This window comes from Lissotriton vulgaris, chromosome 1_1 (genome assembly GCF_964263255.1).
Source record: "Lissotriton vulgaris chromosome 1_1, aLisVul1.2, whole genome shotgun sequence".
Taxonomy (NCBI): Eukaryota; Metazoa; Chordata; class Amphibia; order Caudata; family Salamandridae; genus Lissotriton; species Lissotriton vulgaris.
Window position 1 is genome coordinate 963857598 of NC_141685.1, and position 16763 is coordinate 963874360.

The 16763-nt window shown below is 45.2% G+C and overlaps 1 protein-coding gene across 1 annotated transcript in view; it reads left to right on the plus strand.

Annotated features, from left to right (window-relative positions):
- The first annotated feature begins 229 nt into the window (after window positions 1–229).
- The window catches only part of NAB2 (NGFI-A binding protein 2), a 161280-nt gene continuing 144746 nt past the window's right edge, over window positions 230–16763 (plus strand). The window contains exon 1 of the mRNA XM_086959979.1: window positions 230–553. Within this exon, the coding sequence (XP_086816105.1) occupies window positions 480–553 (74 nt within the window). The 5' untranslated portion in view covers window positions 230–479. The remainder of the gene's footprint in view (window positions 554–16763) is intronic.

Genomic DNA, 16763 nt, shown 5'->3' on the forward strand with positions numbered 1-16763 from the left:
ACCCTCACCTGTATTACTATACTTATATTGTAATAAACCTGTATCTACATCTACAAGTGTCCTCATCATTACACTTTCGATCGGCATATATATATTTATATATATGTGTGTGCGTGTGTGTGTGTTTTTAACTTGGGTTGCGTTTCTTTTCCAGTTCGTTTGGTCGCACTTCTAGCGTCCCACCCTCTCTGCTTTGCTCTCGTCCTCCCACGGGTCTGCCTTGGTCCGCAGATTACAACTCCCCTCGCTGTCCTCGGAGTAAGAGCTCCGTTCCTCCCACACCGGCCTCCTACACAAGCTGCCAGCCATCGCCGCGATTACGCTGCAAAGAGGCTGTGTGGGTGGAAAGCAGCGCAGCCCAGTCGGGGAGCAGGCGAGAGCTCAGGCAGAGCGGGAGAGAGCCGGGGGCCCGTCAGACGGTGGCTGTCTACGCGAGAGAACCCGGAAAGTGAGCCCCGACAGTCGGCACTCGGAGCCTCATGCAGAAGACATCGTCCCACACTTCTGGCAGGGCAGGGGGCACGGAGGACTGCAAGCAGGCGTCAAAATCAAGGCGAGTCCGGGGCTGGGCGGGCTGGCGGGCAGGGACCTGTGCTGAGGGTACTGCATGGCCCTGACGGATGGTACTAAGCATCAGAGTTCGGCCACTGCTTATGGGGGTTTGTTTGATTGGAAGGAAAGGCATCCACTCTCGGTGGACGCTTCGTCACCTTCCCACTCGGCTAAATGACCTTGATGTTTCGCCCCCAATAACTCTAGGAAGCCGGTACACCCTGCCACAAAGTTCCCACACACTTACTTCCGCAACATCATCATCTTACACTGTCTGTCGCATGAACGGAGGGCTGTGGTAACAAAGGGGTGTTTTAGAAGCGTCCGTGAAGAGCGAGGCGTGTCTGAATAGCAAATAACTGAGCACGTGGGTGGGATTGCAGGAGGGGGGAATTTTTTTTACTGCCTCATACCACTTACTAGGCACCAAAGCGCCCCCGGGTGGTCGAGTTAAAGGCTGCTTCGCTTCCCTGATGGCTTCAGGGGTGTGTGTGTCGTCGTAGAGGGAGAACCTCTGTCTGTACCTTCCTTCTCCAGGCCTTTTCACAGGCAAAGCATGCCACCGCCATGAACTGTGTTTAGGAATAAGAAACTCGAAATATACCTTTTTAGAAGTTAAAATGCAGACTTCTCACTATTTCTGTGTCGTCTGCAGGCTGTGCAGGGGTGGGGGAGTGGAGTCTGAATGTATCGTCATCCGTGGAAGTATCATTTGAGCCTCTGGTAAATGTTTTGCAAATCAATTAGTTGCAAGATAATGGGATACGTCATTTTTTACGAATTTTTATTAATCGATTGATGGATTCGAACTTGGCATGAATGAGTTAAAATGGTGAATGTGACATTCTTAAACGGTATCTACCCCCATCAGAGCCCTCACTGCCGACAAACCCCCTGGCCTGTCCCTCGCATCAGCCAGGCCAGATAGCCCCATCTTTGCCTCGGACCCCGAATCCACATGGATATTACGTTTCCCCTCTACCCCACCCAGGGCACAAGTCCTAAAAAACAGAAGTGAAGCTACTAACCTAGTTAGGCAGTATGCAAGTGACATCACGGCACATGACACATGCCATCACAGGAATTGACATCATAGAAAGTGGCAGCACAAGCCACGACTTTACAGGAAGTGGCATCACAAGAAGTGACATCATATCTAAAGCCCTCATGTGTACGTTTGAGCATATTGGGAGTATAAAAGCTCTGTGAGCTATAGAAGATGATCTGTGACTTCTACACCTTTCCGTCCCCCAGTTTTATGTAACACATCCTGTACATTCATTTACAAACGTATATAATGTATTGTACATGTAATATGCACGTGTTGATGTAAAGTGCTCTGACACCCTGCATTGGAATGAGTAGGGCTATTCAAGAAAAAATAGTGATACTTAAATTATTTCAACGCCTCCTCAGATGTAGTAAAGCTCTATATAAATGCAATTTGCTTTGTGTAACAGTGGGAAAGACAAACACATCTGACATTCTTACAGTACATGCATATCTCCTAAAAATGGACTGAACACAGTGAAAAGCTGCCTCTCTTAAGTATGTGTGAAGTGCTAACAAGGTGTGAGCCTTTGTTTCCCCTCCACTTTATTTGCATCAGGTGTGAGGCTCTGACTGTTGCCAGCCAGGAGACTCGAACAAAAGGAGGCCTAATGACCCCTCACATTCAGCCTTTATTATGGGCCCAGCAGGAGTCTTAAATAAGAAAGCCCCGTCCTCGCCTGCACGTTGTTGCTTGTTGAAGATGGAAAGCAGACAACGTGCAGGCACTGCTAAAAGTGTGCCTGTGTTTGTGAATTTCAGCTGGACGAGTTCAGCACATTATTCAGTGGGACTCAAATTCTTGGCAAGGTGGACAGCGTACACCCTGTGAAAAATAGTGGGTGGATACCGTCCACCCGCATGTACCCCGACTCGTGCCCTGACCCACCACTGCACAGGTTCCCAGAGCTACAACCTCCCCCCACCACATGCAGTTCCTCTGCTCGATCATCTGCCAGACCCTCTGTTTATGGCTGTTTTCCAGTCGCAGAAGTGGGGGTACTTACCAAGTTAGGCAGTATGCAAGTGGCATCATGGCATGTGACATAGCGCTTGATGTCACAGAGCGTGAGATAACACGTGGCATCACAGAATGTGGCCTCACAGGAAATGACATCACAAGAGATGACATCATTTATGAGGGCCTGCTACAGCCTAACGGCAATGGCTGTCAACTTCTAATCTGGGGAAACAGGTTCGAGACTCTGCAAAGACGCGAACATCCTGTGATTCTGGGCAAATCACTTTGTCTCCATGTGCCTAAAAAAAATGAATGTGTCCTCATGTAATGCAACTGGTGCTTGTGTAAAGCGCTCTAATACCCGATACCTTCGGGTCAAGTTCGTGCTGTATAAAACTCCGTAAAAAAAAAGAATAATATGTTAACAGGTCTATCATGAACATTTAAGCGCATTACAAGATTTAAGAAATTAGATTTTGCACCTAGGTTGTGCCAAAAAGTGACTCAACAACGAAACAAATTCTGGGCCTCAACTCATACATTAGTTTTTTTTTAAACTCTGCCACAAAGCCATTGCAACCAAATAAGCAAAACAGGTCTACGGCCACGTTTCTCCTTGTTGCCAATGTCTACACTTTAAAATATATTATGGGGTTAAGGCACCTGCTGCAGAGATCTTTGTGTGCCCTGTAAATCTCAAAAAATTATAATAATAGTAGGATAACTCTGGAGGTTAACACTTTTGCTGGAGATATCTCTGCTTGGTCTTGTCCCAGATTTGAATCAAAGTAGCATGGAAGGCTAATGTGTGTCCTGCAAAGCATATCATGTAACATGGAGATTACATATTTGTATTTTATATAGATAGGTAAGTGGGTTACTGATTTTCACACAAAGACCCCTTTGTTACATGCAGTTCACAAATTGAAATCCTTCTACTACAGCACAGTGAGCTATGAAGGACATTTGACTCCTACATCTTCACTGTCTTATGTAACTTATCTTGTACATTGATTTACACACTTACATGATTTATTGTCAATGTATAATGTGTATGTTATGTAAAGTGCTCTGACACCCTGCATTGGGATGAGAGGCGCTACAAAAGAAATAAAATAGTGGTATTTTATTTGTGTAAACACTAGGACACATCAATACATCTGACATTCTTATACTGCATATCTCTTATATACAGGGACTGAACAAAGACAAAAGCACGCCATGCCTCTCTGAAGTACCTGTGAAGTAATAACAATCTGTATGACCTTGTTTCCCCTCCTTTGCATTTTCAACTAATTGTGAGGCTCCAGACTGCATCCAGCTGGGATCATACTGGACCGAAAGGAGGCCTGATGGCCCCTTAACTTTGGCCTTTATTTTTGGCCCAGTTGGAGACGAAAATAAAAAAGCCTACTCCCTGCCGGCACGTACTGCTGGGAATGGAAAGCATACAACGTGCAGGCGCTGCTGAATGTGTCCAGGTGTCTGAAAGTTACACCACTGGGACAAGTTCAGCATATCTTTGTGCAGCAGTGGCAAGTTCAGTGGGGATGAGGGGCCAGGCCCTCCCACCTTTTGCCATTCAAAGATCAGTGTCTTTCAGTCTGAGCAAAGGTCAGTCTGAGAGACACTCTAATTTTCAGGTCAGGCAGACAGGAGCTAGACAAGCGCTAAATGCACAGGCTCCTGCTGCCTGAGCTGAACTTTGCTGGGCTGAGGATATCACAGCTTCTGTGGGCATGACCTCCTGAGCTCAGGAAAGGTCCACAAGGCCCTCCCCCTCAGTGGTGAGAGGTAACGTCACTTCTTGCCTTGGACCCGGGCACTTCAGGTTTAAGCCTTGAAGCGCTCAGGGCTGAGTATCAATCAGTCACACTTCGGCACAGAGTAGGTTGGGGTCAGCAGTCTCGCCGACCCTATACCACGCTGTGACTAGGTTGGGACTGCTGCATTCCCTCATTGGCTGACCTTAGGTAAGGCAGAAAGCCCAAAGCTCCTGGGACCTCCGAGGCTTGGGACTGTTGCCTTCCCTCATTGGCTGCCCTAAAGTCATCCCAAGAGCGAAGTCAGCAGTCTCAACTCTTCCTGGGAATTCCGAAGCAGAGCTGCAGGTTAGTGTAATTTAGAAAAATAATAATGTTTAGTGCATGCATGTATGTTTGAATATTTGGTAATGAGTGTTGTGAATGGGTGTGTGTATGTGTGTGTGTGTGCACAGGTGAATGCATGGGTGTGAGTGAGTGTGCTTGTGTGTCCCGTCCACCCACTTCCTTCCTTAAATTACCATCTGCCACTGTTTCTGTGAAGCCCAACTTCTTGGCAGGGGAGACTGTGTCTACCCTGTGAAAAAAGTGGCTGGATGCCATCTACCCACGAGTACCCACCACTTGTGCACTGGATCACACCCTTCATAAGAGGGATATCTTGTGGAAGGATAAAATCTAGCTTCCTTGCATGGCGCTGTGGCCTTAGAAACTAAACATCTTCTAAATCTGGCATGGCCATAAAATGTCACCTGGCTGCGGTGATGCACAGGAGCCCCGATGGGTACAGTTTGAGTGCAACAAGGGGGCACTGCATGTGGAGGGGCTGAGGTATTGCACCTGTGTGTGTTCAACTGGCAGCTGCTGTGTGTAAGGGGCAGGAAGATAGTTTTCTGACTTAACTGCAGAGCCAGGAGAACGGAAAGACCCCAGCAAACATTTCCCTTTGAACTCCAAAACTTTCGTAAGCCAAGCCAGACTGGAAACAAAAATCAGCCCGTTAAAAAAAAAAAAAATCAGACTTGCCACACACTGCAGGAGGCCATGACTAGAATGGGGTCGTAGTGACATGGTTGGGTCATAGCGGCCCATTCTGCTCTGAACACAGACCCTGAACTTGCAGCCCCCTTGGAAAAATGCCAGAGTGGGAGAATGACCAGTCTGGCCCTCTTCATATCAGAAGATTAGATAATCATAAATATATTAGTAGGCACATTTAGCACATACCAGCCTGGCTTTGTTCCTCTGCAGTTACACCCCATTTAGGTTTGATATGTGTTGGTGGTTCGGTCATTTATGGAGAACATATTGTATGCTATACATATCTAAGAGGCTTTGTTTCTGCTCCTTCAACAGTTTGCTTCTGTGCCTCAGGATACTTTAGCCACTGACTTGAGACATTGTCAATAACATCCTGGATCTGCCCACAGGAGTATTTGACGTGGGGGTCGAACTAAAGTATACAAAATAGTGATGGATGGAATGCTTGAATTAATCTCAGCCACTGGTAATTAGTTGGACGGACAGCATCTCAATCCATAGCTATTTTGGCCACAAAGCCATCTCAGTTTGGACTTAGCCATATGCAAATTAGTTGTGACCCTTCTCCAGTAAGAACAGTCCAGCCAGACCTCCCAAGCCAGGTAACCCCTGAAATGGCCCCTAAGCAACCCTGGACTGGTTTTGCCCTACTTGCGGTTCATCAGCTTGGTGTGGGTTGAGTCCTAGGGCACATTGAGTACAGGTCCCACATCCGGTCCTACCCATCACACCTAGGGTGTCAACTACAACTCTTTGGTTGCTTGTGTTCCGGTTTAGGTTGCATCTGACCTGGTAGTTCGGCCTGGACTGTTCCTTTTGAAGTAAAGTCATGGCTGATTTTCATATGGCTGGGTTCACACTGATTTGGGATGGTGTGCAAAACAACAATATAACGATGAACTGGAATGCAGCCGGTGTAATTATCAGTGGCTGAGATTAATTTAAGTTTTCCATCCATTACGTTTGGGTATACTTCACCTTCTTTCTATAGGCTGTGTGTGTGTATCCTTACGCCTCAATTATATTGTCTGTCATCACACATTTGATTCAGTATTTCAACCCTTCATTTTATACATAAAGGATCTTTAAAGGTTTTGCCTATGCAGCGCATGTGCTGTCTCTTTGAGACGTGCTGTATCTACTCTGTGGGCTTCGAACACTGACATAATTCTTCATTCGTTATTTTGGGTCCTTTTCAGAAATCCTTGCTTTTCTCTGATGCATTTGTTTTATTTGTGCCACTTTTTGGAGTTATGCCTCCCATGGGGCCTGACCCTATTACACGTGGTTGTTCCTTTCTGGCCATTTATGTTAGTTTCAGTGCACTATTTCTTTAGTTTGTTTCGGCATGTCTTTTCGGAATGTGGTGTTTTGGGGCTTTTGGATTTAAACGCGCTCAGATGACTGCATTTTCATTTTCCAACCACACATGGTATTTACATTTTTGATATCAGCTTGTCTGTGCCATTTAGTTTTTTTAGTTGGCACTGGGAGAGGACATCGAGACTCGAACCCAGTTCCTCAGTTCTAAAATCGGCAGCTCTGGATGTTATGCTACATCCGTTCTCCCAAACAATCCGCATTTTTTGCATCTCAACACATTTACCCAGCTGGAGTTTAGCAAGTATTACCATAGTGATAATAAACTGTAATGTTAAAAGCATCCCCAATTCACTTCCAATACAGTTTCACTAAGTTTTTTACCTTAAAATGTAAATCTTTGCTGAAGTTCTGTTGGGTGAACAGAAAGCGCATGCTTTGTGTGTTGTTTATAGTTTTTTATTTGGGGGAAATGGCCAATCTTTCTGGTATTTTTTGTTTGTTTCAGCTAAGCTTTCTATTTGTAGCGGTAGCAAAATTATTTTCAGGCCATTATGACCAACACACACTCATAAAGGCATAGTTTTGATGCGAGCATGTGTTTGTAAGCCTTTCTTAAAATTGATTTTTTACTAAAGAGAAGGTAGTGTGTGTGTATGCGTTTGTAAACAAACTTTGTTTAATTATATTATTTTGGAGGCGACACAGCTTTTATTTTATCAGCACGGTGCCCGCTTCAAGGACCCCGCTTCATGTTTCAGATTATTAGCATTTTTTATTGAGGAGGTAGTGTGTGATTTTGAAGGCGGTGCAGCTTTTATTTTGTTGAATTTATTTATTTTGGATGCCCCGCACCTTTTATTTGATCTGCACGGCGACCGGTTCTTGGCTGCTGTGCTTCATGTTTCAGCTTGGCGGCTGCTTCAAAAGGCAGCACGCCTAACTTTTAACTATATACATCATGGCTGTCGTGGATAAGTGAAGATGCCAATCTGAGGGAGTGAATGGAGAGGTCCTTTTTGTGTTTACTGCTTCGGCTTAAGGAACGATTACTGGTGGTGTCAGGAGCTATTGTTGAGAATTTGCAGAGTTAACAGAGAGTTCTGACCCGCCATGGCAGCCTTTCGGAACGCCTCGCCCGGTCATACTGCTTGGTGACTCCTCCTCATCAGATTGTTGAACTCCTGAGTATATCATTGTCTTTTGGCGTATGTTGTTTATAGTGTTTGTGGATATTTCAGGTTTTCTAGCTCAGCGCGTGAGTATCACTCAGTCCAGTTTCATGCTTTGCACCCTGGGACTTGTAGTCCTAATTATACAATTGAATAAACACGTCAACTCACATTAAACAAATGTTGGACTGGGTAAGCGGTTCAGACTTGGGACCTGAGTAACTTGGGCTCTTCGTTTATTTAGTGCACAGTTTGTCGTTCGTGTCGCTTCTCTGTGACACCCCTCCAATCCATGTCCTGTGCATGCACACAGTGACGTTTGTGAAAACAGAGGTACTGTGTGCATGACCTGAGGCTTTTTTCACTCATTGTGGAAATGGATTTCTGTATCTCGTAGTATTGGCATATATGTATGTAAGCTGTGGCAACAAGCTTGCCATCACAGGGCCTCTTCTTTAGTAACTTTAACCGTGCACATGATCATATCAAGTAACCGATCAAGTAACCGATCAATCCACGTCTGGGACTTGAGGGCACTTTATCATCCTAACACGAATTGTAGAACAAAGCCATCTAGAAAACTTAAGGCCGTAACTGGTTCATTGTCCGGTCCATTGGTGTGCTAGATTTTTAAACATGAAGACTGTGACCCATGCCTGCTCCTCTACCACAGTCAAATGGCGCATTGTAAATGGACACAACTGTATCAGGCCACTGGGACTTAAGCAAAATACTTCTCTTTAGGACTGGTATTGACAAAGACATGTCGAAGTTAAAATTATTTCAGTCATCCTTTTCATCCATTGGTCTATTACTCTCATTCACATTTTTTGTTTCGCCCACTACATTATGATATGATGGGGGAGCCACCTTCGTTGTGCACAGCAGCATTTTTCCCTTTCACAAAGAGCACACACACCCATACAAAATAGCTAATTTCTGTGTCAAGGAATATGTTAAGCGAGTGCACACTTATCATTGATTAATTAATCCTCCCTTCATTCCCCACCGTCCACCCGCCCTTCCGCTCTCCTGTTAACCACCCCAACCTCCCTTCGGTTCACCCCGTCTACCCTATTACAAAAGCCAACAGCTCAAACATAGGCGAGACCTATGGGCTAAGACAATGCTTGTTTTATATTGCTTTGCACTGCAGCAGACATTACAAATTATTTTACAACTCTTGAGTGAAAAAGCAAAACCTATTGATTCTGCAATACTTTTTATTTTGCCGATCAAGATGGTTCTCTTGAGAGTTGATCTTTTTTTGCCCAGGCTGCCTCTGGGGGGAATTCGCTCTCAGAGCCCTTAGATAAGGAATCAAGGGGTCTTAAGCTTGAAGTTTAGAAAAATCGTGCTGCTGTTAACACTAGCCTACGTCGAGACACAACTCAATTTCTAGAGGTCCAAGAAGTCAGGATATTTGTATTGCACATACACAATTGTCCAAACGTTGCCAATTGATCTTGCATTTGAGGTCTCCAGTGCCCCATTTCAATTTCCAGTTTCAAAACCATACTTACTGTCATTCCCTTTGCTGTCTCAGGGTGGAAGACGTAAAAAAAACCCTACTGCTTACTGGTGGGATGTGAGCTTTAATCATCTAGTTCTTTTAGACATTATGTTCTCTTCACAACTAGTGGATATTTGTTCTTATGTGTACTCCAAAAGTTAAAGCAAAAATAACCTTCATACTCATGTTTGATGAGAACTAACTTCAAAAGTCACAGCCTTCGATTATAATTGTCTGCGTTTACACTAACAGAACTTCAGGTCCTAACCTTCCCACGGCCAGTGTCTTGGGTCCAGCATGCCTCTATTGTAGCTTTGGACCTTTCCGGAGGCTGCTGTCATGGGATCATCAGCAAGGTTTATAACAGACTAACGTCTTAGTAGGGATGCTATTGAGTTTTCAAAGTTAGAAACTGTTGCAATCAATTATGACAACTTCTCGGGTACATTTAGCCTTGAACACCTTTTTAATGCTAGTGCTTGAGAGAAAAATATAAAAGAAACAATTGATGGACAGAATGCTGAACAATGCAAACATTCACCCCAGGTCACAAGATCTGGGTTTAATCCATTGTTTTTTGCTCACCACGCCAGCATAGTTTGGACCCAGCCATATGCAAATCAGTCCTGATTCCGTTCCTCATGGGAAAAGTGCAACGCGAACTGCCAAGCTAGATCTGCCCTAGACCTGGAATAGCATCCAGGGACCGGTTTCAGGGAACCACCCGTCATCAGCCAGGCTAACATAAATCCAGTGGTGCAGTGAGCACGGGACCCATGTCGGACATACCCTTCCCATATAGGGCGACAAAACAAAAGCAACATATGATTGACGGAATGCTGAACAATGCAAACATTTTCCCCCAGGCACAAGATCTGGGTTTAATCCATCTTTTTTTTGCTCACCACACCACCCCAGTTTGGACTCAGCCATATGCAAATCAGTCTTAACCCTGTTTGTCATGGGAACAGACGAGCCCAAACTGCCAAGCCAGGTCCTCCCTGGATTGTAAAAAGCATCCTGGGACCAGTTTTGGATAATCACCCCATATCAGCCAGGCTAGCTTGAATCCAGTGGCGCAGTGAGCACGGGAACCACGTCTGGGCATACCTTTCCCACTTAGGGTGACTAGTTTCCAGTCCACGGAGGACCTGACTTAGCAGCTCGGGCTGGACTGTTCCCATGGTGAACAGGGTCAAAACTGATTTGCATATGGCTGGGTCTAAACTGGAATGGCAAGGGGAGCAAAAAAACGATGGATTTAGGCCCAGATCTCTGTACTGGGGTGAATGTATGACATTGTTCAGCATTTTGGCCATCAATTGTTCTTCTTGAATTTGAGAGAACAATATATCTTAAACTGTTATTAATGCATCTGGGGGCATATTTACAAGCCCCCATCGCCACCACAATGTCACTTTCTGTGACTTTGTGATGGTAATAGGGGCCTCGCCTTATTTACAAGGCAGTGTTAAGCCACTTAATATGGCTTAACACTGTCTTGTAAATAAGGCACCCTTTCATACTGTATTTAACGCAAAAGGGGAGGCCAATGGGTGGTGCGGTGGGCGTTCCACCGTAATACCCATTGATTTTTACGCTGCCTACTGTTTACAAGGGCAGCATAAATAGGAGGCAGCGCCAAAATTACCACCAGGGAAAACCTGGTCTTAAACAGGCAAAACGAGGAGAAATGCTTTATTTCTCCTCGTTTTTGCTGTTTCCATGTGTGCTGCCTTGTGCAGCACACATAGAAACAGCAAATTGCCTACGATTGTTTATGTGCAGGAGGGTCCCCCTTCCTGCACATAAACAATAATTTAAAAAATGCTGTTTTGAAACTTCTAGCAGCAAACAGAGAAGTTACAAAACCGCATTTCAAGATTGTTTGTGTGCAGAAAAGGGGCCCTTCCTGCACATAAACAGTCAATCCCCTCAACACAGGCACCCCTGCACTATGGTACAAGGGTGCCTGCATAGGTGCTAGGCAGCTAAAGTTATTGCCAGCGCAGGGGGAAACGCAGAGCTGCACCATATTCTTGTGCATATGGTGCAGCCCTGCGTTTTTAAAGTGATGGAGCGTGTTGTTAGCCTTCTAGGCTTAAAGACACGCTCCACCACTTTCTTTGTAAATATGTCCTTTAGTGTTCAGTCGTTTAATCAGGTATTTGAGTATTTAAATATTTATATATTTCTTGCAAAGGTTATTAAAACCATTGCAATCCAGTAATAAAGTTAATAAAAATAAAAACTTTAGTACATCATAAAATCCAACCGCCGTAGTGCAGAATCAGCCCAGTCGAAAGTGTCGAAAGTTCTAGTAGAGTGCAAGTTACTAAGGGGCATATTATCAAGCAAGGAGTTAAAAATTATCGCTATTTTAGCGGCAGAAAACTGCAGCTAAAGCGGCGATAATGGGCTTGATAATATTGCCTTGTGAATTCCAATAGAAACCCATGTTCTGGTGTGAACATGGGCTTCTATTGGAATTCTCCAGGGCATATTATCAAGCCCATTATCGCCGCTTTAGTGGCAGTTTTCTGCCACTAAAACAGCGATAACTTTAACGCCCTGCTTGATAATATGCCCCCAAGTTCATTCCTTTCACTCTGAGCTTATTTTCATGTATAATTTAAACTTGCGCTCTGCGACCAGGTATTTGAATATTGATTTGCCCTTCCGACAAAAGAAGTAGCGCCATTCTTTCGTGTCGTTCAGCAAATGAAATGACAGTTTTATTACTTTAACTAATTTTGTGTGAAATATTGCTTTGATTCGATTTTTGTGATGAATTTGTATGACTATTATATGTTGGATGTTTTTATATGTTGGAAAGGTCCAATAAACAATGTTTTACTGGTGCGTGAGGATTTATGTAGTGCTGGTTCTATAGAAGGGGCCCCCTCTAAAGGTAAGTAAGGTCTGGGAGAATAGGGGGAACAACCATAACACAAATACTATTGTACAACCTCCCACTTGACCTCTATTTCTTTAACGTTAGGGTTAAATCTGCTATCTGCTCCTACGGGCTCATCTTAGAATTTTTTTTTGCTAGACATTATCTACTCAACACCAACATTTTACCAAAAGGATATTTTTATTATTCGTTTTGTTAAATGTTTTATACTTATTTTCACCAATAATAGCGAAAAGTGAATAAAATATAATTTTCCTAAAAAACATACATATTATTACAAAATCTTTTTTTCACATTGTTCTTTTTTCTACATTTCATTAATACAAAAACAGTTAACGTATTTCTTTAAACAATACAAAACACAAATATGCATTGCACCCCTAAATTCATACCAGCAAATTAAATCATTCAACTAGATCTACATTCCTTCTCACAATCCACCACAGCAGACTAACATGAAGGGGGGACAGGCGCCACAGGGTAAAGGCATCGGAACAGAGATGGAAACAAGCATTTACAATGCAATGGTCTCTGCATTGTTAAGGTTAGAGCTGTTGGCATTGCTCATGACATTATTTTTATTTATGTTTTTGTTTTTATAACATATAAATAAATGGCATTGTCATTTACAATGAAAATAGGTTAATCTCTCGCAAATGCGAGACCTATTGCATTTGAACCCACACACAGAGCCACACACACAAAGCCACCCACACACACATACAGAGCCACCCACACAGAGCCACCCACACAGTCATTCACATAGAGCCACCCACACACACACAGAGCCACCCACACACACACAGAGCCACCCTCACACAGACCCACCTACACACACACAGAGCCACCCTCACACAGACCCACCTACACACACACAGCCACCCTCACACAGACCCACCTACAAAAAAGCTACCCATATAGAGCCACACACACAGACCCCAACACACACAGACAGTGCCACACACACAGACAGAGCCACACACACAGACAGAGCCACACACACACAGACAGAGCCACACACACACAGACAGAGCCACACAGACAGAACCACACACACAAACAGAGCCACACACACACAGACAGAGCCACACACACACAGACAGAGCCACACACACACACAGACAGAGCCACACACACACACAGACAGAGCCACACACCCAGACAGAGCCACACACACAGAGCCACACACACACACACACCCAGACAGAGCCACACACACACATACAGAGCCACACACACACACAGACAGAGCCACACAGACAGTCACACACACACACACACAGAGCCCCCCACTCACAGACAGAGCCACCCACTTACAGACAGAGCCACACACACACACAGAGCCACACACACACACACACAGAGCCACACACACACACAGCCACGCACAAACTCACAGAGCCACACACACACACACAGAGCCACACACACACACACACACACAGAGCTCAACACACACACACACACAGAGCCCAAAACACACACACACACACAGATCCCAACACACACACACAGAGCCCAACACACACACACAGAGCCCAACACACACACACACAGCCCAATACACACACACACAGAGCCCAACACACACACACACATACAGAACCCAACACACACACACAAACAGACAGAGCCCCCCCCACACACAGACAGAGCCCCCCCCACACATACAGACAGAGCCCCCCCCACACATACAGACAGAGCCACACACACACACAGACAGAGCCCCCACACACACAGAGCCCCCCACACACAGAGCCCACACACACATACAGAGCTCCGCACACACAGCCCCCCCACACACACAGAGCCCCACACACACACAGAGCCCCACACACACACAGAGCCCCCACACACACAGAGCCCCACACACACACAGACCCCCCCCCCACACACACAGACCCCACACACACAGAGAGCCCCCCCCACACACAGAGCTACACACAGAGCCACACACACAGACACACACACAGAGCACCACACACAGGCCCCCCACACACACAGAGCCCCCCACACACAGAACCCCCCACACACAGAGCCCCCCACACACACAGAGCCCCCCAAACACACACAGAGCCCCCACACACCAAAATACACAGGAAGCAGAAAAATACTGCATAAAAATTGGGAGAAAAATTGTCAAATTAGCTAGCAGCAGAGGAGTTAAATAACATTCTAAACGGAAGAAAACATAATAAACTGGATGAAAAATAATAAACAAATGCAAATTTTGCAAGAAAAACAGTAGTAAAATAACGTACAAGTTGAGTGATGAAGTGACAAAATGCACAATAAAAGAGTAAGCATTACAAGTGTTACAGAAAACAGACTAAATGAAAAGAAAAACCAGCAGGAAAAAAGGGAAAAAACGGTAGAAACTGCAAGTAAAGGGGCCAGAGCTTGAAAAGCAAGAAATATAAGAAAAATGACCAACGCAGAAAGAAACACAGCAGAAAAATAAACAATCTGGGCTCATAGGTTAACAAGTAAATTCAGTGGCATTTGGAAAAAAATAAGTCCAAATAAACGTACCTAGTTTATGTGTTCAGGGAAGGTCAGCAACAGACTCGGAAGAAAAGCGGTGGCTCCTGTATTTCGACAGTGTTGCTCTTCAGAAAATCGTAAGCAGCAAACTCAGAGAAAAAGGAGCGGCTCCCACCTCTAACTACAAAACTAGTACCAAAACTCTAAATTGAGGTGCGGTATACGTATAAGTGTGACATTAAGTGGCGCAAAACTAGGCGTTAATAAACTGAGACAACACATGCCACCCTGTCCAGATTAACCAAATATAATATTCCCGTAAATGCATGCAGATTTTTTATACAAACAAACTCATTTAATAACAGTCTGAGCGATCGGTGTACCGTAAATAATGCAAAAGAAAGGTCGTTTTTCCTTACCTGGTATATTCTGCATTAAGGATGATATAAAACCCTTCGTTATGCACGCAAAGATATCGAGGGTGGCCAGAAAGATTCATAAAAATATCTGGAACGGGGCACGACCAACTGGCATACGCTCGGTTAAGAAACTCGGTGCAGACTGTTCATTCTAAGGATGGTGCAGTTAGGATGACAGAAGCCGGGTTTCCAGTGTAGCTGCTCAGTACCTTTTCATAACAAGAGGAAAAACAGAGTCGTAGTGAAAAGTAAGAGAGCGGTCCTCGGAAAAGGGGCGCGACAAGAGCATTGAAAGTGCAGTGTGCCGCGCGTGAGTGAGGAATAAAAATACTGTAATTGCAAAGAGGTGCGAATTTTGTGTCCTTTGTGTGTGCGGTGTGTCTGTCTGCAGTGTGTGTGCTGTGTCTCTCTTTTGTCTGCTGGGTCTTGTCTCCTTTGCGGTGTGTGGCTGGATAGATCACTTTGCTCTGAAACCAATGTGTGTCTGTGTTGTGTGTGCATGTCTGTTGTGTCTGCTGTGTGATTGCTGTATGCGTGTGTCTGGTCTCTTTTGTGTATCTCTCCTGTGTGTGTCTGTCGGCTGTGTGGGTGTGTGTGTCTTCTATGTGCCTGTGGTGGGGGGTGTATCAGCTGCGTGTGGTGCGATAATCTGTCTGTGCCTTTGGTGTGTGCGATGTGTCTGGTGATTTTAGGCCGTGCGAAAATGCGTACCCGGGCCAAGTAGTCCGGATCCCCGCTCTACTGCCTCCTCACCACTGGGCACACAGAGCCCTCGGTCGCTCCAATGGACACAGCTTCGGTCTTATACACTAAGCACGAGTAAAGTGAAACAATGTATATAGCGCATACCGCAGAGGACGCAGCTTCTTGGCACTCGTCTGTTGGCTGTGTTTATGTTAGCTCTATGTGCCTGCTGCCGGCTTTTTCCAGACGGGTTTCCAGTGTAGCTGCTCAGTACCCTTTCATAACAAGAGGAACTAGTTAACTGAGAGCAACATTTTACTGCATGCGCTGCGTCAGCACAAACCGAATGTTATTGTAGTTTCCGCCATCTCAGCTTCTGGGCCCTGTAAATGGATTTGTTTTCGAGAACAATTGAAAGAATTGGATTTGGGTAGTGTTAGTGACTGCACAGTTAGTTCTCACCTTTCCTTAACAAGCTTCCTTTGTTGAGTGACAACTGCGCACAACCACCAAGAGCTTGCCATGAGACAGCCTTTTGTCTTTAAGCCCCGTCCGTTTCGGATTGGGGGGGGCGTGTTTTTTGTTGAGTGACGGATGACGTCACGGATAGAAAGGACAGTAAAAAACACGCCCCTCAATCCAAAATGGATGGGGATTAGAGTGACAGGCAGAGCTCTCCAAACGCTGGCCGCTGTTCAGGAAGCCAGCCAATGGAGAAGAGCTAGCTCGTTTACCTCCCTACTCTAAGACATAATTTCTCGCCCAGTGAGACTGCGCAAGCGCAGCCTACTCAGGCCGAGACCTAAAAAAGGCTCTCCAAGAGCGAGGCACAAAACGTGTCCAGCTGGGGAAGGGGAAGCCTGAGGGAAAATGTAGGGGGGTGCTAA